At 34.8% G+C, this 21,897-nt stretch overlaps 1 protein-coding gene across 1 annotated transcript; it reads left to right on the top strand.

The window, feature by feature from the left end:
* The first annotated feature begins 4,794 nt into the window (after positions 1 to 4,794).
* Positions 4,795 to 8,761, top strand: LOC109014667 (ankyrin repeat-containing protein ITN1-like). The gene is made up of 4 exons (XM_018997169.1): positions 4,795 to 5,290; positions 5,639 to 5,788; positions 7,557 to 7,996; positions 8,120 to 8,761. Exons 1-4 carry the CDS (start codon positions 4,795 to 4,797, stop codon positions 8,759 to 8,761), a joined length of 1,728 nt encoding a protein of 575 aa, XP_018852714.1.
* Positions 8,762 to 21,897: the final 13,136 nt, after the last annotated feature.

The raw sequence follows: 21,897 nt of genomic DNA, 5'->3' as shown, positions 1-21,897 counted from the left end.
CTTACATTGAATGAACTACTAGATCATATTTTTTATTTCAAAATCTCTTCTTGAATGAATGCGACCGAGTCCAACTCGAACTCGAACCCGTTGGCACTCTCTCCTAAATCTTTTTATAAATATTTTCATTCCGTATGTTATTTAGAAAAAATCATAAATCTCCGTAAGTGCAACAACCGAACCCAAGACACCCAGTCCAGCACTGTGTGTGTCCCACGTTCACCATGCTACTAGCCAATTGTCTCATTCCTCTCACAACATCCCTCACGTTTTCTCTCTCTTTCTAATTCACATGATCGATTTCATGCCAGAAATATTATATTAACGTTGCGAGATAACTAGCTTGATCATAAATTAGGATTTATATTAGCTAGTTATATATATTATTATTATTAACGCCAATGTTTATGTACCATGTATGTCATGATATTTGCAAGTACGTTATTCATCATGTTTCATTCTCCATATTATAGTTTTGTATGTATTATTCATTTCACATTGCATAAGATACGTAGAATTCCCCTCGGACTCATTCGAGAGGAATTGACAAGGTAACTATAAGGAGATTTTTTCCACTTCACAAGCCCACTAGGCCTCAGCCCGATACTCGGCCCCAGGGTCTAACCTTACCCCTAAAGAAAGGTGTCTACAGGGAAAAGAAAATAGATGGCTGATGGGACAGAGGCTTGACATATCTTGGCCACTTTTTGATCTCAGGGACTTGTACATGGTAGAGCAGGGAAAGGTAGGGAACCCTTAATCCTCTAATACGGGAGTATTGACGGACCACCGAAGATAAAATAAATTAGGGAAGCACGCCGTATTAATGGTACTACTATTCGAGCTACACGCCACATTAATGACGCTTTCACAAAGTCACGCCATATTAAAAGACTCTGATAGAATGAATGGTATGAAGGATACAGACTCCATAGGGACAAATGCTAAATTTCAAGGTTAGCAAATTTCAAACTAGTTGTATTAGTTTTTGTATTAGAATAATGATTAGATAAAAAAATTAAAAATTTAAAACTAAAATGTATTTTGCGTTTAAATAATATTTGAGGAGAATAAAATTACGAGGATTTTAAAAAGTTGAAGTCTGTTCTTTTAAGTAATATGGAAAGTGCGTGTTTTTTTAAGAGTACAATAGTTTATTAAGTTGACAGTACTACTGTCCCAAAGCCAGTTGTCTCATTACATGATCAATAAGCACAATTTGAAGACTATTTTTTCCGCAAGTCTCTAAATAATATGTAAAGGCTTTGGATCAAGAGTTACAGCTCACTTAAGCGGGAATAGCAAGGCTATCCAAAATTGCAATGGCTGATCACCATGCATGTGAACAGCACGTGATCATCCTCGTTGCCTGATGTTAAATCACATAAAATCTTAGGAAAATGCTAATGTATTTATGAAAGACTTATAAAAAATTTATTTCTCCCATTTCAATATTGATATACTGAAAATTATTAAATTTAAAATTCAAAATTTAAATTTCAAAAGAGAATTACTAAATTCATGAATATTTTAAATAAAATTGTAAATAAATGTAATTCTGCTCAAAATCGTAAGTACTATATATCCACGTGAATCCATGATGTTAGTCTTTGATTTGCTAATACGTAAGTGGGATTAATATCCACGTCAGCTAATCGAAATGTGACATACTAATAATGCCATATTGTAGAGGCCTTGAATTAGAAAAATGTGAAAACTCATATATTAACTTTGTGAAAATTGAAAATTGAGGCTCCAAATTATAAAAAATATGAAAACTCATATACTTATTGTGTTTAATTAAATAACCTAAAATCACAGTGATATAAATAACAGATGTTAAAACATGACAAGTCGCCTTTGGCAGTAGGAAACTTATTCTGATCACTCATGTTCTTTGCCCATTGGATTTCAAACCCAACCTTCCAAGCATTCGACCCTCACTTTCATTTTCTGTATTTGTTTTAAATCAAGCCTAACCTTCAAAGCATGCGCCACCCAACTTCTATCTGAAAAAGATAAGGATCGATGCAATGCTGCATGCTTCTTAATTTATCTTTTCGTATTGAAAGTTGAGTCAGGATATCGGGCCTCTTTATTTTTGTAATTTTTCCCTCAGCTTCTTGATGACCGCGCGCGCTTGAAGGTGAAAACACATGCATGCACCAGCGAAGAACATGCTACGAGGAAGGTTGTCCATTGTCTTGGTCTTTTTCTCTATTGGAAGCATTTTTTGATTCTTGCCACTCGTGCTGATGTCCATTAATTTATTCAGCTTGTTCTTTCTTTATTTGAAGCATTTATTGATTATAGCATTTAATTGGATGATCACTGCCGTACTACTCGTCATGTTTTGGAATTTGTTGAAAGAATTAAACTATAAAAACGGGTGAAATATATTTGCAATAACATGTGGAGTACTTAAAAGTATGTGTTCTCTTGATCTCACTTTCACAAAGAATTTTGAATCTGAAAAGGAAGAAAAAATAAATAAAGAGAAGAAAAGAGAAGAAAAGGGGACTTCTGAAAGGGAGACCTCTGCCTGCTGGGTATAGCTAGCTAGGTAAATCGATCATGAGACGATGGAGAAGGGCAAATGCTAAATTTCAAGCTTAGCAAGGCTTCAAAAACATTTGTCAGCTAGGAGGGAATGACGTGACTTCACAACAACCAATTACCAGCTTGGTGCTTTTTTTATTTTTTTATTTTTTTATTTTTTAAGCATAACATAGATTACCTAAGTGTTACAAAAATATAAGATTCAATACTAGTGTGAGAATCCCCAACAATCATCCCAAAACAACAAAAGCAACACCAGAGAAAATAAAAAAGCAAGATCAAAACAATTCAATAAACAATTTAATTTTTTGAACTTAAAATCGTCTCAACTCATCATTACAACTTTTTCAAATTTCAATACAAAATATAATAAATAATTTAACTTTTTCAAATTTCATAATAATAATAATATTAAAAAATAATATTTTAACAATATTTTATCATCTCAACTCAACTCAATTCAAAATTCAAACGCAGTAACTCTCACATATTTCCCACTAAAGAAAAGCCGCTTAAAATGGTTTTAACATAGTCTGATGAACAGACTATAAAACTATGACTAAAAGCCGCAATTAATAATTGTGTGCTGCATTAATTTGCTAGTATGGTCCTACTGAATGAGATTTTCACGACCACTATCTTAATCCTTGATTAGTAATAGCAGGAACGTAAAGAAATAACAACATGAACATGAGCCGATACGCAGATGTAGGACCGTCACTGGCAGTGGTAGCTTATACGGCTCACGCACCACTCTAGGGAAGAGCGTAGTACTCGAATCTAAGAAATGTTAAAATTGAGAAAGTTGGATAGAGATGAAACTTTGTTTAGATCATATTTCAAGCGGAGGGTACTTTTGTAAAAAATATCATCAATTTTCCTTCAAAATTATATATATATATATAGTAAGAGAAATGCTAAATGTATTTAAGAAAATTTATAAAACAATTAATTATCTATGTGTTGCTTATTGATATGCTAAAAATTATGAAATTTAAAATTTAAAATTTAAATTTAAAAGTAAAATTAATAAAAGAAACTAATAAATAAAATTATAAGTACTGCATATAACCTTTTTTTTTTTATAATAATAATCGATAGATAATAGGTAATGTGAAATGATCCATCAAGATGCACTTTAATTATGGGGGTGGGAGCCGGATGTGTACTGTTCTATCTAATAATAATCTACAGCAACCGTTGGGAGCTCTGCTAGTGTATTTTACATAATTGTTGTTTTCTTTTTCTTTTACATTTTTTTAAAATATTTTTCTAAAAAATAAAAAATTCATAATATTATTAAAAAATAATTCTTTAATCACTATATAAAAAAAATAAAAAATCTTAACGGGAGACAGTAGCTCCAACGGAAGAGTAGATTTTTCCAATAATAATATCACGTGGACGTGACCATTAATTTCTCAAATCTCAAGACATTTTCATATCCAAAGAAAATTACCTTATATACAGTGAATTAACAGCTAACCTCGTCAGTAGAAAGAAGACTTTAATAATAAAACAACGTGGAGAAGAAGACAAATTTCCAAAATAATACTTGGGTTAAAGAATCAATAAAAGTGTTTTCTTCTGTATCTTAATTTGGACGATATAGTCATTATAATAATATATATCTAGTCTTAATTATCATGATGATCATGACTAGATCTAGATGATGCTGAACGTGGATCTATAAATCTAATCCGCTTTGTAGCAAAACTCTCGTCCAAGGTTGAGGGTATCAAAAACGTGATGGTGGACGTACTACACGAAGTCTCTCTGAAGTACTCAGCTGATCAATTTCTAACTGCGCCTAGAATAGAAGCTGTAAGTGTTAATGTTCACCACCTCAAATATTAAATCTTCAGCACATGAATTGCTAGCTCTTCCAGATCTCATGCATGATCATGATGCCTCCACGGCCGATTTCTTTTCTTTAACTTTCTGCAATCCATATATATTTAAGTATATATATATATTGATCTGCTTCAAAAATCATGACCATTAATAATTTCGCATGCATTTACGCATGAATATATTTCGACCCTCACCCATGCATATATATATATATATATGTATGTATATGTATATATATGTGTTCGTATATATATATATATATATATATATATATATATATCTATTCACCTATTTATTAAGCGCATGATCTCATGCATACATACGTAATATCGTTTTAATTCTGCTAATTTTCAATATTCATAGAAAAGATCGAGGAAAAAAATGGAAGAGGGTGATATCTCATTATATCAATCTCCTACCTTTTATGCTACTCTCTATCGAGCTATCCTAGAAGATGACTGGAAAGCTGCTGAAGCTTTTATTCAGAACCATCCAAACTGCCTTGGAGCCGCCATAACAAAAGACCAAGATACAGCTCTTCACTTTGCTGCAGCTGCAAAACGCACCTGTTTTGTAAAAAAACTCGTGAGATTGATGAAGCCGGAAGAACTAGAATTGAAAGCTTCCAACGACTGCACGGCTCTTTATTTTGCTGCTCAAACTGAAATCGTATCAATTGCAGAGGAGATGGTGAAAAAGAACAAAATTCTACCCTCGATCCCCAAGGACAACATCGATTGTTTACCACTTTACGCAGCAATACAGACTGGAAATAGAGACATGGTGTCGTATTTATACTCTGTGACTCCTATTGAAGACTTGGCTTCTGCGGATCGCATTGAGCTCCTTAAGGCTACTATTTCCTCTGATTTGTATGGTATGTCGTCCTATGCATCAATATTTGGAATCATCAGTTTGAGAATTTTAATAATGAACATTATTAATGCTATATATTAATCTTGTAATATGACATATTTTAAATAACTTCATATATCAACCAATTAAATGGTAGTTACTTAAAATAGGCTAAATGACGATGAAAAAATTATTTACAATATTACCGATTGTCTTTTGTTTGACCTGATCATGAACTTTTAATTCTTAGCAAGTATATCATAGAGATTTCACATTAAGACTCACCAAATACACACACACACACGTGTTTGCGTGTGTGTGTATATATAGAAGAAAATGATCATATTATTAATTTGGTTTTTATGAACAGATACGACACTCAAAATTTTGGATACTCTGGAGTTAACAACTGAAGAGAAGGAACTACATCTTTGGTCTCCATTGAAAATGTTGGCCAGAAAACCTTCGGAAATTGGCAGCAATAGTCAGCTATCAGTATGGGAAAGATGCTTAAACTCCTGTTAGTTTATTTCCAACCCAAACTAATAATTTACTTGCATGTGTGCATCTATTTATATTTATATATATGTGTGTGTGTATATATATATATATATATATATATATCTATATGCATCCAAGTGTATATTTATAACAAAACTGGAGGAAGCTTTTCAATCAAGTATATAAATTTATGAAGTCATGTCCGGCCTTAAACGCGTGAAGATCGAAGCACGTTTTCAGCTTATTAAATATTTGACACTTCGTCAGTGTCAGGTCAGTTCATGTTTTATTACAATAATAACAATTTGATGAAGAGCAATTATACCAAGTCACCTTGGAATATTGATAAATCTTTAGATGACATCTGATTAGATAAGCTATTTTGCATTTGAAATGTCTTGAACGATTCTAATAGTACTTACTGTTGTTTCCTTTGTACTCATAGATGCGAGAGCATATCAGAATTTTTGGGTAGAAGCTAGCCTTTGTCTTTACTTTTTTTTTTTTTTTCTTCTTTTTATGGATAAAGGGGAACACATAAAATTGAGAAAGTCCGGAGGGATGTAGTTGTGACGGGGAGTCTAGTCATGGGAAAGATCCTTATGATGTCCAAGGAAGCAGCCCAACTGGCGATCGAGGTTGTGGCCTGTGGGCAGTGAAGTTGGCACTTTGTGAACTTTTTGAGCTGCTACATTTTATTGAGTTGAATTAAGATGAATTAAGTTTTTTATAAATAATAATGAGTTATAATAATAGAATAAATTTTGTGAAATCTATCTAATATTAATTTAACTGTATTTAGATATTAATATAAATTTAGATATATTTATAAGAAGTTAAAAAAAATTATGGATCTCACGTGTAAAGAGATGTTGAGTTGAAAAAAATTATGAATTCTAAATATAAAAAAGTTTTAAGTTAAATGATGGTTAGTGATTTAAAATATTTATATTTAGATGTTAAGATAAGTCTGAAATTGAATCTAACGAGAATCCAACCGAAGCCTAATCTAGCTGCATTAATTAATATCCTTGATTATAGGGCCGATCCTCTAGTCTATTGCCAAAAAGCTGAAATTAGTGGCAGTGATAACGTCGAGCAAGTTGCCTTCTAGAATCATGTGTTTTCCATTCCCTCGATGATATTTTATTGTTCATCATGCATATATAGAGATCAGGTGTACCGTCTACGCTAATGTGGTAAACTGCTAGCTGCAGCCATTAGGAAGTTATCTCATATTTTGTTGTTCATGATGCACAGTTATATACCCCACGTGGCATTGAGAAGTAGATTGGGAGACATATTACATTAAGTAATGTTGTTAAATAGAGTCCTACAATATGATAGTTTGCGCGCTCATTTTAAAAAAATATAGGATCCTTTATTAAAAGAAATAATTTTATCATGTGAATCTCATATTTATTATTATTATTTTTTTAAAAGTAAGTGTACGGACTTGCATATCCTACAAGTACAATTAATATAAATACCATTTCTGATCTGTTATATTAATCTCTCAGACTCTTAAAATAAATTGTTAAGTGCTAGGTTTTCAAATATTTATACTCCATTACGACCCATATATACTAGAACTATCTATACTCATGCAAAATTTGACACAGAATGCTAATTAATCGAGCATACATAATTAACTCATGATAATGTCAATTTAATCATTTAATTGATCATGATATTCTTTTGTCATACATATATATATATATATATGTATATGTATAATTAATATTTCTTTTTAACCAAATTAACGATCTTCTCTTAATCCTAACTAGGTTTTGGAGGTCGGTTATGCTACAAAGCTTTGATGCAAGCATCAGCCCATCAATTAGTTGACCGCCTTTGGAAAGAGCTAATTGGAGATGACAATTTCTCGTCAACTCATATGCTTCAACATCATAAGCAACTACTTGTTGAAGCTGCAAAAGTAGGGAATGTTGAATTTCTAATTATACTTATACGCTCTTACCCCGATCTCATATGGCTAGTTGACGAAGAACATGGAACATTATTTCATGTTGCTCTTAAATATCGACAAGAGCGTGTATTTAATTTAATACATGAGATAGGTGTTTTGAAGGGCAACATTGCGAGTTACTATTCCAAAGAGGGAAACAACATGCTCCACTTAGCTGGAGAATTGCCTTCTTCAGATCGACTGAATATCGTATCAGGAGCAGCCCTTCAAATGCAACGAGAGTTATTGTGGTTTCAAGTATGTAAGAGAGTTAAATATTATGTCAACTTCTTAATTTTCTTCTCTTTGCACGTACACATATTAATATTGCATGGTCTCCCCTTCCAATATTTTAAATTCACAAGTAATTCGTTATTGTAGGAGATAGAAAAGATCGTGCCGAAGTCATATGTGAACGAGACAAATGAAAGAGGAAAAACATCTAGGGATATATTTGTGAAGACCCATGAAGAATTGCAAAAGAATGGTGAGAAGTGGATGAAGGACACGGCAAACTCTTGCATGCTCGTGTCAGCACTTATTGCCACTGTGGTTTTTCCAGCTGCCTTCACAGTACCGGGTGGCAACAATCAAGAAACAGGCATTCCTATGTTTCTGGAAAGCAACTGGTTTACGATATTTTTCGTATCAGATGCAGTAGCAATGTTATTCTCTTCGTCTTCAATATTAGTTTTCCTGTCAATTCTAACGTCACGCTACACGGAAAAGGATTTCCTCGTATCAATACCTCGTAGGCTGGCGTTGGGACTCGCTACGCTTTTAATCTCAATAGTAGGCATGTTGATAGCCTTCACTGCAGCTTGTTTCTTGGTATTTAAACCCAAAACAAGTGTTCCAATCCGTATAATTGTTGCGGCACCCGCTATCCCAATTAGTTTGTTTGTTATCCTACATCATGGCCTTTGGTTTGATATATTCCGCTCAGCATTCTGTTCTAACAGATTCCTCTTTTGGTCACATAATAGGCTTTTCAAGCAAGCAAGATGGTTGGCTACTAGCTAAGGAAAGCAACTAGTCATGCAATTTGACCAAATTACGATCAAGGCTTCAGTTTGATCTTCTTTAATTAGCTAGGAATATTGTTGGTTTTTTATGTGTGTGTGTGTGTGTGTGTGCATATATATATAAATGTGTGTGTGTGTGTGTGTACTCTGTGTGTGTTTTTCTCATTGTGCTTAATTAATTTCCTTAATTTGTAAAACCCACAGTTGTTGGGGTGCTAACTGCTGCTAATTATTATATGAAAGTTGTTACTTTTAAATAATTAGGACTCTCGAAACTTTCTTATTGTAAGATAATTCTATGATGTTTGTCATTATATACACACACACACAATATTTCATAATCTTAATCTGTCACAATCACATAAGAGACCCGTCTATATTACTAGCAGGACCATCAATCGAACCCCGCGTTTTACCGATTCCTACCTAAGAAAATTTCACGTGTACTATAGATGGGACAATTAATTTCCATGGACCTTTCTCTGGAAAATAGAATCTTCTATTGCATCATAGCAGTCGATATACAATAGGAGCATTATGTGGAATAAGCAATTAAAAATAGTAGGCAACACAAAAGAGAGAAAAAAAAAAAACAAAAGAACAACTTGCATAGAGTTGCAAATGAACAAAGAAATATATAAAAGACCCCAACTCACAAGTATTCCCAAGTATGTGTAAAGCGAGATTAGAAGCTAGTTGTCCCCATATATATCAAGCCAAATATGTCCATCGATTACACCAGGTGTGAAGCCAAAAAAATTAGCCTTCAGATACTATGCTACCCAAGACATAAGTCCTTGAAACATCATCATTATAAGTTAACTTTCTGACAAAACAAAAGATAGCTCAGACTCCAACATTGATGAAGCAAGTGCAATAATGGCTAAAATGGTTAAATCATGGATCTTTTGATTGTCAGCTTCCAAGTCATATAAAACATATGTAAACAAAAAAGAGAGAAAACATTTAAAGAAAAAGAAAAAGCAAAAACGACCCATGAGACAAACCTAGAGGAAGGCAACAAGAACCCTCGAAACAGGGTAAGTTCAACGTCGATCAGCTTGGGTTATGCCTACATGGGGTCTCATCAGATTGATGCCGACAACCTCGGGAGAACAAGCAAGAAATGAAACTCATGTTCAAAGGGTCTTTCTGTGTTATCAACCTTGATTTGAAAGCCTCTCCTTCTTGATTTAAAAGCTTAACTCCAAATTCTTGGTTTAGACGTGAATTTGGGGATTTTGAAAGAGGGTTTCAAATACGACAAGGATTTGGGCATTTCAAAGGAATGGTTCAATGTGATTGTATTACTAGCTTTAGCTCTAGATTTTTGCAGGATTTCACAGTTAATAAGCTTCGATTTCACATTTCAGAGGTAGACGATGGACACTAAAATTCGAAGTAGGGGGAGAAAATGTAATCGGGACTGAACTAAAGAGAAGATCAATCCATACTAAAAAAAAAAAAAAATTATTAATATTAGTGTTGGTTAATGGTCACAATTAATCTTCACTCTCCAAGACCGCCAACTTAAATATTTACAAGGGTCATGACTTGTCGAAAGACATCGTAAAAATATTTAAGGCAATCTACCTTGTAAGAATTAAAAAAAAAAAGTGGTCAGTATTTATATTTAAATACTGTTCATAATACGGTGGGCATCTATTACCCACCAACTCTAGCGGCAAGTTAATTTTTGCCGGAATAATTTGTTAACTGTGACTAAAATTGTTTCCCTGTAGAAGGCTACATGAAAAATTAGCGCGAATGATCAGTTACTTGCGATAAAAATGACCATTTATTATGAGAATCAACTTAATGACAAAAAATGATACAACGACAAAATAAATTAAACAACAATTAAAGTTTCGAGATTCGAAGGTGGAGTTAATCTTATAAATCATTCTTTCGTGAAAAAGACAGCGCGCAAATGCAATATTTTTTTTATAACAAAGAAATTGTTTTATTCATCAATTAAGGCATTACATCATAAAATCAGAATAACTTGGAAAATACAATCAGGGAAGGAATCCCACCAAATTATCAGATCCTCAAGATTCCATGCATATCTTGCCAAATTATAGGCTACTGCATTTGCCATACGACCTCTATGTTGGACAGTGAACTTCGGAAACCTTTGCAACATGTTCTTAATCTCATAGGCCAGGTTGCCCCATATGGACAGTGAAGATTCATCTCTATTCAATTCCTGCACCACAATAAGGGAGTCACTCTCCACTTGCTGATCAATGATACCCAAAGGAATGCATAACTGTAAGCCTCTCAGGACAGCAAGAAATTCAATTTCCATAGGATCCTTCACTTCATGTTCTGGTTTGCATGCAGAGAAAATGACCCTCCCCTTTTCATCCCTTTAAACCATTCACACACCTGATCTGCACTGATCATGGAAAAGAGCCCTATCTGTGTTTAATTTGAGGACCCCTGCAGGTGGTGGCAGCCAACATCAACGAGTCTTCATCCCTCTTCTTTGCTCATCAGCAACAAATTGATGCTTCTTATATACTGATAATGCATGATCCATAACCTGCTCTAGTGATAGAATTTTATCTTCATAGAGCTTTTGATATCTCTTATACCACATACCCCAAGCAAGATTGGTAGTGAATTAGAGCATGGTTGATTATGGATCATAGAGATTTCACATGAAGACTTACCCTGATCTGAGTACAGTTGATACAATCTTTAAGGAAGATACCAACCATGCTCTAATTCCTCTACTCAGCACAGTTGATACAATCTGAGTAAACTCCATCTTGATCTCAGTATCTTTAAGGAAACTGAAGTGGTAGTGAATTAGAGCATGGTTGGTATCTTCCTCTTCCTCATTACACCACATACATTGTGCATCCACCAATACCTTTAGGATCTTTAAGTTCTGAAGAATTGGGAGGCCATTTTTGCACACTCTCCAAGCAAAGACTTTCACTCTATTTGGTACATTCATTTTCCATATGCTCTTCCAAATCATCCTTTGCTCAACATTTGAAGCCTCACCAGACTGTCTCACTTGTCCAAGGGAAAGAAACAAACGATATGCACTCTTCACACTGAAAACACCATTATTCTCATGCTCCCAAACAAGGCTATCTGGCCTGCTCTCCAAAGTCAGCATGATGTGAAGTACCTCAATTGCCTCTCTAGGTGGTAAGATTCTCCTAACTTTCTTAACATCCCACCATCTTATGTTGTTATCAATCAGAGTAGCCACTTTTGAATTCATCTGAGTTGTTGAGACAGAATTTGGAATTGGTATCAATCTGTGGTTAGGCAGCTAAAAATCAGTCCAAATGTTAATAGACTTCCCATCTCCAACTCTTCATTGACACCCTTGTAGCAGATAACTCTTTGCCTCCCAAATGCCTCTCCAAACATACCTAATTTAGAATTGCTAAAGCTAGAATTTGGAAAGTATTTAGCCTTAAATTTTATGCAATCGTGTAGTGTCCTGTTTAATAATCCTCATATCTTGCTTAGCTAAGAGGGCCAAGTTAAAAATTTGCAAATTTTTTAAGCCCATCCTTCCATTTGACTTTGAAACACACATATTCTTCCAACTCATCCACCTTATCTTATTCTCTTCCTTCTTTTGACCCCACCAAAATTTAGTCATCAAACTCTCCAATTCAGAAAATAAAGAAGCAGGAAGTTTAAAGCAGCTCATAGTATAAGTTGGGATAGAAAGTGTCGCTGCCTTAATATCCTTCCACCCTTGGAGTTTATTCCACACTTTGTTCTTCAGATCATAAAAAGCTTTGTATTTCTGTCTCCCAACCATAGGTGGACGTCCCAAATACTTGTTATAATTTTGATAGTGTTGAACTCCCCAAAATGGCATAATTTCCTCTTACTGACTGGTAGGGACATTTTTGCTAAACACCATGGAGGTCTTGTCATGATTGACCTTCTGTCCGAAGGCTTTTTCATAGATTTCCAGTTGGTGAAGAATATTTAGATTGGTTTGCAAATTGGCCTACAAAATAGCACATCATCATATGCAAACAATAAATGATTTAGCTTAGGTGCTCCCTTACACACACAAATCCCCTCAATCTGATTATGTCTATCCGCTTGGTTAAGGAGTGATATAAGACCCTCAGTGCATAGGAGGAAGAGATAAGGAGATATAGGGTCCCCTTGCCTCAACCCTCGAGTAGGATAAATAGGTCACTTTCGCTTATGTTTACCAAAATTGAAAAGGACACTGATTTTACACACTGCATCACCAATCTTAGCAATTTCTCTCCAAACCCCATCTTGGTCATTAGTTTCTCAAGAAAACCCCACTCAATTTTGTCATACGCCTTACTCGTGTCTAGCTTTAAGGACATAAAACCTTTCTTTCCTTGGCTTTTCCTCCTAATAAAATGGACCAACTCATATGCAACAAGCACATTATCTATTATCAATCTTCCAGGCACAGAAGCACTTTGAGATGGGGAATTGAAATAGTCCAGAATCATAGCATCCCTTCCTTCATCCACTTGCCACCTCCCATCTGAATCTCTAAAACATTTTATCAGATTCTTTTTTTTATCTCTATGTTGCTTTATTGTGAAAAAATCTGGTATTTTTGTCTCCTTCAACTAACCATAGTGCCTTTGATCTTTGCCTCCACATTATCTCCCCTCTTTCCAACCATTTTTGCACCTTTGCCTTAGCTTCTCGATGTTCCTCCCTATTATGGCAGAAGGGATCAGAATTATGTATCAACTAAAGCTGATGCTTTGCCTTATTTAGATTCTTTTGCACATGCCCAAAGATAATTTTATTCCACACTTCCAATTTCTCTCCACATCTTTGAGTTTTTCTCATCACAGTACTCATCTCCTTGGTACCTGTAACACCCTTCCAAGCCTCATCAATAACTTTTTTTACAATCCTTAGCATCCACCCACATTGCCTCAAATCTAAACAACTTTTCCCTGTTGTCTATTTCATGTCATCTTGTAACTTCAATAATATAGGCACATGATCAGAATGAGCAACAATTGCATGAATAACACTTGCCATAGGATAGAGAGATTGCCATTTCACGTTTGCAAAGAATCTTATGGCTGGTGCACTTAACCAAGGAGGTTAAGCCTCCTTTTATAAGCCTTGAACCATGCCCATTTCTCATTTCCCATCAATGTGAGATTAGTCAAGGAGCAAAAAACCCAATAATTAATGTAGAGGTTCTGAGTTCGAACACCGATAAAACATTCTATGTATTAAATTGACTTATTAAGAAGGAGTCTGACCCATATGTGAGAATAAGTGTTAAGTATATAATTCAAATATTTAATCATGAATGTGGGAGACCTTAAAGTTCGAACCTGGAGAGAAGAAACAACTTCTTCGGTTTCCATTGGAGATTTTGTTCTGAAAACCTTCAAAAATTGGCAGCATGCAAAAATCAGCCAACATCATCGGTATGGGAAAGATACTTAAACTTTGTCACACCCGAATTGTAGACTCAAATCACATGACCTATACTCCAAAAGAACTAGTTAATGATACAATTGGAGCCCCATTGGAATTTTATAAAGAGCAAAAACTTCTCATTCCCAAGTAATGCGAGATTTCATACACCACCTACCCTTATCCTTATTATCATATTGGGTATCACAATCTACCCCCGTTAAATTCTTTACGTCCTTGTTGAGCCAGTCAATCGTAGGTGGCACAGCTCAAGTCTCATATTTCTAGTTGGGATAAGCTCTAATACCATTTGTAACGCCCTAATGGAAGATCCAAACCACATGACCTATACTCTAAAATAAAAATCGAGCCCCAAATTATAAATAACAGATGTTAAACACAAGTACTCACCTCCGGCATGCAGTTGGAAATTACTTCTTCTCACGTGAATCTCACTTTTCTTAGCCCACTGGGTATGAATTAGCCTAACCTTCAAATTAGCATTCGGCCCCACTTTCATTTTCTGTATTTATTTTACTTTTATCTGAAAAGGACGAGGCTGGTTCTAATTAAATGGCTGATATGATTCTCACGTCCAGATCGAGAGAGGATGCAGTTGAGAATTACAAAACGCATTAAATTTATATATATAAAATTACATCGGTGACTTGTTATCTTTTCCTATTGAAACTTAAGTAATTAGGATATCGGAAGTACATTCTTTATTTTTTTTTCCCCCTGATCTTCTTGATCATGACCGCGTTTGAAGGTGAATTCAACTAATGCTACTAATATCTTTCCAACGGGAGAGTAAGAGAAAGAGTCATTTTTGGCCCACTACTATCACTCGATATTGATCGGTGTTGTCTAAAGTCTAGATAGAGGTCCGAATCGATGATACGGTGTCCGTACTATATCTATAGTAGTGAATATAAAATAAATGCAACAAATATAAATAGTGTGGGAGATACAGATTTATGCGGTTAGACACTGATTCTACATCCATGAGTCACTATAATAAGAATATTTTATAGTGTCTCATGGTCTCTAGCTCATATCTTATAATATAAATGGGATATTCAGAACCCCTTTTACCCAAAGAAGTTAAAAATGGAGTTTCCCCTCTGAAGAAGCCCACTCTTCCCCTTTCTTAAGTCGCCCCGCACTTTAGTCGATCTGATCCCTTTTTTGAGCTCCTGTTTATAGTTTCCCCTCATCCCTTTTTTCCTGCCTGACTTTACTGCATGTCTGGCCCTTTTCTCTATTTTTCCTCTCTTCCTATCACCTCCTCTTCTCAGATTTTTACTTCCATTCCTCCCTCTTGTATGGTGGCCTTCTAGTGGACTGGGCCTTCCATCTTGGGCTGGTAGATTTATCCCTTACATTCACCACCGACGAACATGGTATATACGAGGAAGGTTGTCCATGATCGTCTTGGTGATCTTTGTATAGTATTCGCAGCATTTTTTTTAATTCTTGCATGCCGCAAGTGCTGACCTTTTATTCTTGGTCTTTCTTTATTCGAAGCATTTGTTTGATTATAGCATTTGATTGGACGATCGCCCGCATCTGTATCCTGATAATTCTGATATATATGCTTGATCTCCTGTTTTGGAATTTGTTGAAAGAAACTAGAAAGACGGGTGAAATATATTATAGAGAATGGTAGAACCACCAAGATTTTGTACAGAAATTTTGCATCGAATTTTTTTTACTTACAGAAAGTGTTTTTTAATGATTTTGTATTTTTTTTTTATTTTTAAAAATGTTAAAAGAGATTTATAAAATGTTTTAAAAAAACAAAAAAAAAACAAAAGTTACACCATTCGGTGGAAACTGTCTGTGGGTGTAGCATCACCCGTTCTCACTTTCGACTGTTGAATCTGTAAAGGATCGAAGAAAAAAAAACGTGGATCGACTTCGGAAAGGGAGACTTCCGCATGCAGGTAGGTAGGTGATCGTTATCATCAATTAGTAGACTTAAATTATATCGCCATTAAATTATATTATATAATTTGCATTTCGAGGAACATGTTGGATATATGCTCCAAGCTTGGGGTTTTAATATCGCCATTAAAAACTGATATATATCAACTTTCTTTCACTTATAAAATTGATCATATCATCTTGATGAGTTAAATATTATTTGGGAGACTTTTGAGTTTGCCAATGAATTAATTAAGCAACTCGAGTAAAAATAATAATAGTGCAAGCTGTTTATATAATTTTAATCTTATTATTCAAAGTCAAAGTTGTAGTTGTTACGACAAATTAGTCAGAAATAATTTATATATAGTATACAATATTGAGCATCCAATTAGAAAGGGTTTACATACGCAACATATATGTAAAATATATAACGATGTTTAAAAGATATACAGATGTTTTATATAATTCATGATCTTATACATGATCGATGCAGTTTATAGCAAAAAACAATAAGAAAAAGCTTTTTTAATACAGAAGAAAGTTCTTTTTTTTTTTAATAATTTTGATAAAGAAAAAAACTATTAATTAATTTGCAAATATAACTGAGGTTTCTAAAAATTACAAATGTATATATATGTCGGGATGGATGGAATTATTTACATATCCAACGAAAGAAATAAAAATATACGGACATATATAATGTGGGAAATTAAACATGAGTCGTCACTGAGATTGTGGTGATTAATTTGATCAAAACATTTCTTATCTGTATATTAATTTGGACAATATATATAGATATATAGTCATTGTTATATATAATATATATCCATTATCACGAACATGATGGTGGACGCGCGTCGATCTAGCTATAAATCTAATCCGCTTTGTTGCAAAACTCTCGGCCAAGGTTGAGAGCATCAAAACTCTTCATTTCCTTGGAGTACACGCAGAGAAGTACTCTCTCCGGAGCTAGCTAGCTAGCTGATCAATTTCTAATTGCTAAGGTTCGAAGTTTTGATCATCCTGCTAATTAATATATCACATATATGCATGCATGAATATTAATGTATTTCGACATAGAAAATTAATCTGTGTTTCAGAGATTTTTATTTTTCTGGTTTTTTTCTTTTTAACGCAATCGTCACCCATATAATTATATTGTCTATAACCTAATTAAGCATCGATCCCATGCATACATGAGATGTTATATCGTATTAATTCTTTTAATTTTCAATATTCTTAGAAAAGATCAAGGAAAAAAATGGAAGAGGGTGATAGCACATTATCTCAATCTCGTGCCTTTTATGCTCCTCTCATTCGAGCTACCCTAGAAGATGACTGGAAAGCTGCTGAAGATTTTATTCAGAAAAATCGAAAGATTCAAATTAACTGCCTTGGAGCCGCCATAACAAAAGAGGAAGGGACAGCTCTTCACTTTGCTGCAGCTGCAAAACGCACCCGTTTTGTAAAAAAACTGGTGAAATTGATGACAAAGAAAGAATTAGAATTGACAACCAACGGAAACTACACGGCCCTTTATTTTGCTGCCCAATCAGAAGTCGTTACAATTGCAGAAGAGATGGTGAAAAAGAACAAAAATCTGCCATTGATGCCCAAGGATGACGTCAAAGCTTTACCACTATACGTGGCAATCATGACTGGAAATAGAGACATGGTGTCGTATTTATACTCTGTGACTCCAATTGAAGACTTGGCTTCTATGGATCGCAGTCAGCTCCTTATCGCTACTATTTCCACTGATTTGTATGGTATGTATGTCCTACGTACGCATCAATACTTATGATCATCAATACTAACTTATATATTAACAAAATTATTTACAATTAATATAACCGTTACCTTTTGTTTAACCTGATCATGAATTTTTAATTCTTAAAAAGTATATCATATATAGATTTCACAAGACTTATTGCCACACACACACACACACACACACATATATATATATGTATATAAGAAAATGATCGTATTAATTTGGTTTTTATGAACAGATACGGCACTGAAAATTCTGGATACTCTAAACATAGCATCTCTTGAAGAGAAGATACAAATTCTTTGCTTTCCATTGGTAATGTTGGCCAGAAAACCTTCGGAAATTGGCAACAAAAGTCAGGCATCAATATGGAAAAGAGGCTTAAACTCCTTTTAGTTTATTTCCAACCCAAACTAATAACTTTAGTACTTGTGTGTGCCTATTTATATGTATATATATATATATATATGTATATGTATATGTATATTTATAACTGGACTGGTGGAATTTCTTCATTAATGAAGTATATAAATTTATTACCAAGTGTCTACTCTTAAATGTGTGAAGAAGCACCGTTTTTTAACAGTTTAGCTTATTAAATTGACACTTTGTCCCAACTTTCAAGCCAGTTGTTGGGCTACATATATAATAACAATATGATGAAAAGTTACCAAGTCACGTTGGAATGACAAAGCGGTCTTACTACTTCATCTTATTAAATATTCTTTAGATGACATCTGATTAGATAATTAGCTATTTTGTATTTGAAATGTCTTGAACAATTCTAATACTTACTGTTTCCTTTGTACACAGATATTGCTTGTGTAGAAGCTAGCTAGCCAGCTTTCACTTGATCACTTTTTTTCAGTTTCATGGATAAAGGGGAACGCATAAAATTAAGAAAGTCAGGGGGGTCAAAGAGGCTAGTACTAGGCCGATTGCTTGTGCTAATTCTCCTACAGACGCTTCAATATTTCGCTCATATTTTGTTGTTCATCATGCATAGAGAGATAGATCAGATCATGTGCCTTCTACGTCGTGGTAGACTGATGCTGCCATTAGAAAGTTATAATCTCATATTTTGTTGTTCATGATAGGAGGCCATTATATTAATTCTTTACTAAATCTTTTTAGTATTAACTCTTCTTTTCAGTGCGATTTGACTCATTTGAGAGTAGGGTAGACGGTAGTCATCAATTAATTCATGAGAATGTGTGAATTAAGTACTCTTCTTTGGGAATCTATCTATAATTATGTTTTCTTTTAACCAAATTAACGATCTTCTGTTAATCCTTATAACTAGGCTCCGGAGGTCGGTTCTGCAACAAAGCTATGATGCGAGCATCAGCCCATCAATTAGTTTACCGCCTTTGGAAAGAGCTTGGAGACGACAGTTATACGGAACTACTTGTTGAAGCTGCAAAAGTAGGGAACGTTGAATTTCTAATTATACTTATACGCTCTTATCCCGATCTCATATGGATAGATGACGAAAAATATGGAACTTTATTTCACGCTGCTATTAAACATCGACAAGAGCGTGTTTTTAATTTAATATATGAGATAGGTGTTTTGAAGGGCAACCTTGCGAGCTACTATGCCAAAGAAGGAAACAACATGTTGTACTTAGCTGCGGAATTGCCTTCTTCAGATCGACTAAATATCATATCAGGAGCAGCCCTTCAAATGCAACGAGAGTTGTTGTGGTTTCAAGTACGTAAGGTTTTAATTAATATCATGTCAACTTCTTTTCTTCTCGTCGCGCATGACGTATTGCATGCATTCTCCCCTTTCAATATTTTTTTTTTATTGAAACCATTTCAATATTTTTTAATTTACAAGTAATTGATTATTTCAGGAGATAGAAAAGATCGTGCCGAAGTCATATGTGAACGAGCGGATGAGACAAGAAGAAGAAACGCCTAGGGATAGATTTGTGAAGACCCATGAAGAACTACAGAAGAATGGTGAAAAGTGGATGAGGAACAGGGCAAACTCTTGCATGCTCGTGGCAGCACTGATTGCCACTGTGGTTTTTCCAACTGCCTTCACAGTACCAGGTGGAAATAATCAAGAAACAGGCATTCCTATGTTTCTGGAAAACAACTGGTTTACGGTATTCTTCGTATCGGATGCAGTAGCAATGTTATTCTCTTCGTCTTCAATATTAGTTTTCTTATCAATTCTCACGTCACGCTACACGGAAAAAGATTTCCTCAAATCATTACCTCGTAGGTTGGCGTTGGGACTCACTACGCTTTTAATCTCAATAGTAGGCATGCTGATAGCCTTTACTGCAGCCTGTTTTTTGGTCTTTAAAAGCAAAACAAGTGTTCCAATCCGTATCATTGTTGCAGCGCCCGCAATCCCAATTAGTTTGTTTTTTATCCTACACTATGGCCTTTGGTTTGATATATCCCGCTCAGCATTCTGTTCTAATAGGTTCCTTTTCCGGTCACAGAATAGGCTTTTCAAGAAAGCCAGCTAGCTAGGGAAAAAATGACAACTAGTCATGCAATTTCACCAAATTACGATCAAGGCTTCAGTTTGAACTTCATTAATTAGCTAGGAATGTGTTACGATGGAAAAGAAGAGAACCTTAATTGCGGCAGATGAGAGGGAAAGAAAGGGTAGGGTTCGATTAAGGGAAGGGAACGGGAAAGTTATGCACCATTGATGAGACCAAGGGCTAAGGTCGCACCAGCACTTAAAGGAAAAGGGAATATGGAAGATGCATTTCATTTTATTGTTAATTGCATTTACTTTACATTTGGATTTGCATTTCATTTCGTATTTCATTTACTTGTAATTTCGGTAGTTATCACATACAAATATTGTTGGGGCCCACTAGTGTCCAACAGAATCTGTTATGGTTCCTCTATAATGAACATTGCATCTGTATGGAAGGCTATCCAAAATATTAATACAACTTTTAATTTCTTCATCTTCTCTCTTTAAACCTGGAGGCCCTGTCCACTCGAAGTGAGAAATCTCTCAATTCGTTACAAATTAGTATCAAATCCACTGTTCTTTTCACAACACCTTACCTCAACATAGGTTACAACTGGTTTCTTTTCATATGGAGGGCAAAGTCCTTACATGGTTTCAAGACTTTGATAAATCAAGGGGGATTGGTGGATTGTGAGTGTTTTGTGAAGGCCCTACTCACTAGATTTGGGCCTAATTGCTATGACGACCCCATGGAGGCCCTCACACACCTCAAACAGATCAATTTTGTTGAGGATTTTAAAACTCGATTTGAAAATATCTCCAATAAGCTTAGGGGATTATCAGAACAATACAAATTGAGTTATTTCTTGAGTGGCCTCAAAGATGAAATTAGACTACCCGTGAGGATACTTCACCCCACAACCTCATCTCAACCTACAACCTAGCGAGAATCCAAGAGGAACATGTTAGCCTCACCAAAAAAAGGAAACAAGGGAACCTTCATACACCCCACTAAAACAGCCATACTTAAAACCCCAAATAGACCACCAAATTACCCAAACAGAACCCACTTACCAGTCCAAGAAATAAGCCTTGATCTGAGAGAGATGAACGATAAGAGAAGAGGTTTCAATCTTAGAGAGTGGAAGATTTCTATAGTCACTCGGTCCAAACAGCAATAGGAGAGAGAGGAGCGATAAGAGAAGAGATTTCAATCTAAGAGAGAGGAAGATAGCTAAGAGGGAGATTATGTGCTTTTCTTCTTCCTCCATTTGTTTTCACCGTTCTTTCTTTTTTTAATAATATAAGTGTTGACATGGCGAAACAACACGTCAGCGGCGTGCATAGTGCCTCCGCACTTGTGCTTGTATGTAGCCGAACTGGTTTGCACATATTCCAAGGCATAATATTGAGCTCCCATTGCTACTATTTCTGCTTATTTATAGGGTACATCAGTGTCCTACTTGTCATTACTTATTACCGGTTTAAGATAATTCAATATTAAAATAATCATTTTTTACAACCTCTAATACTTCTTATAAATATAATATAAATAA

This window comes from Juglans regia, chromosome 15 (assembly GCF_001411555.2).
Source record: "Juglans regia cultivar Chandler chromosome 15, Walnut 2.0, whole genome shotgun sequence".
Lineage (NCBI taxonomy): Eukaryota > Viridiplantae > Streptophyta > Magnoliopsida > Fagales > Juglandaceae > Juglans > Juglans regia.
Note: the sequence above shows the minus strand (reverse complement) of the source record. Positions and strands in the feature narration are given on the sequence as shown.

What these genes read in the sequence shown, in the direction of transcription:
- LOC109014667 (XM_018997169.1), top strand. Translation starts at nt 4,795, where the DNA reads ATGGAAGAGGGTGATATCTCATTATATCAATCTCCTACCTTTTATGCT. An exon ending in GGAAAGATGCTTAAACTCCT is followed by an intron (nt 5,789 to 7,556) that starts GTTAGTTTATTT and finishes AATCCTAACTAG; the next exon opens with GTTTTGGAGGTCGGTTATGC. An exon ending in GAGAGTTATTGTGGTTTCAA is followed by an intron (nt 7,997 to 8,119) that starts GTATGTAAGAGA and finishes TCGTTATTGTAG; the next exon opens with GAGATAGAAAAGATCGTGCC.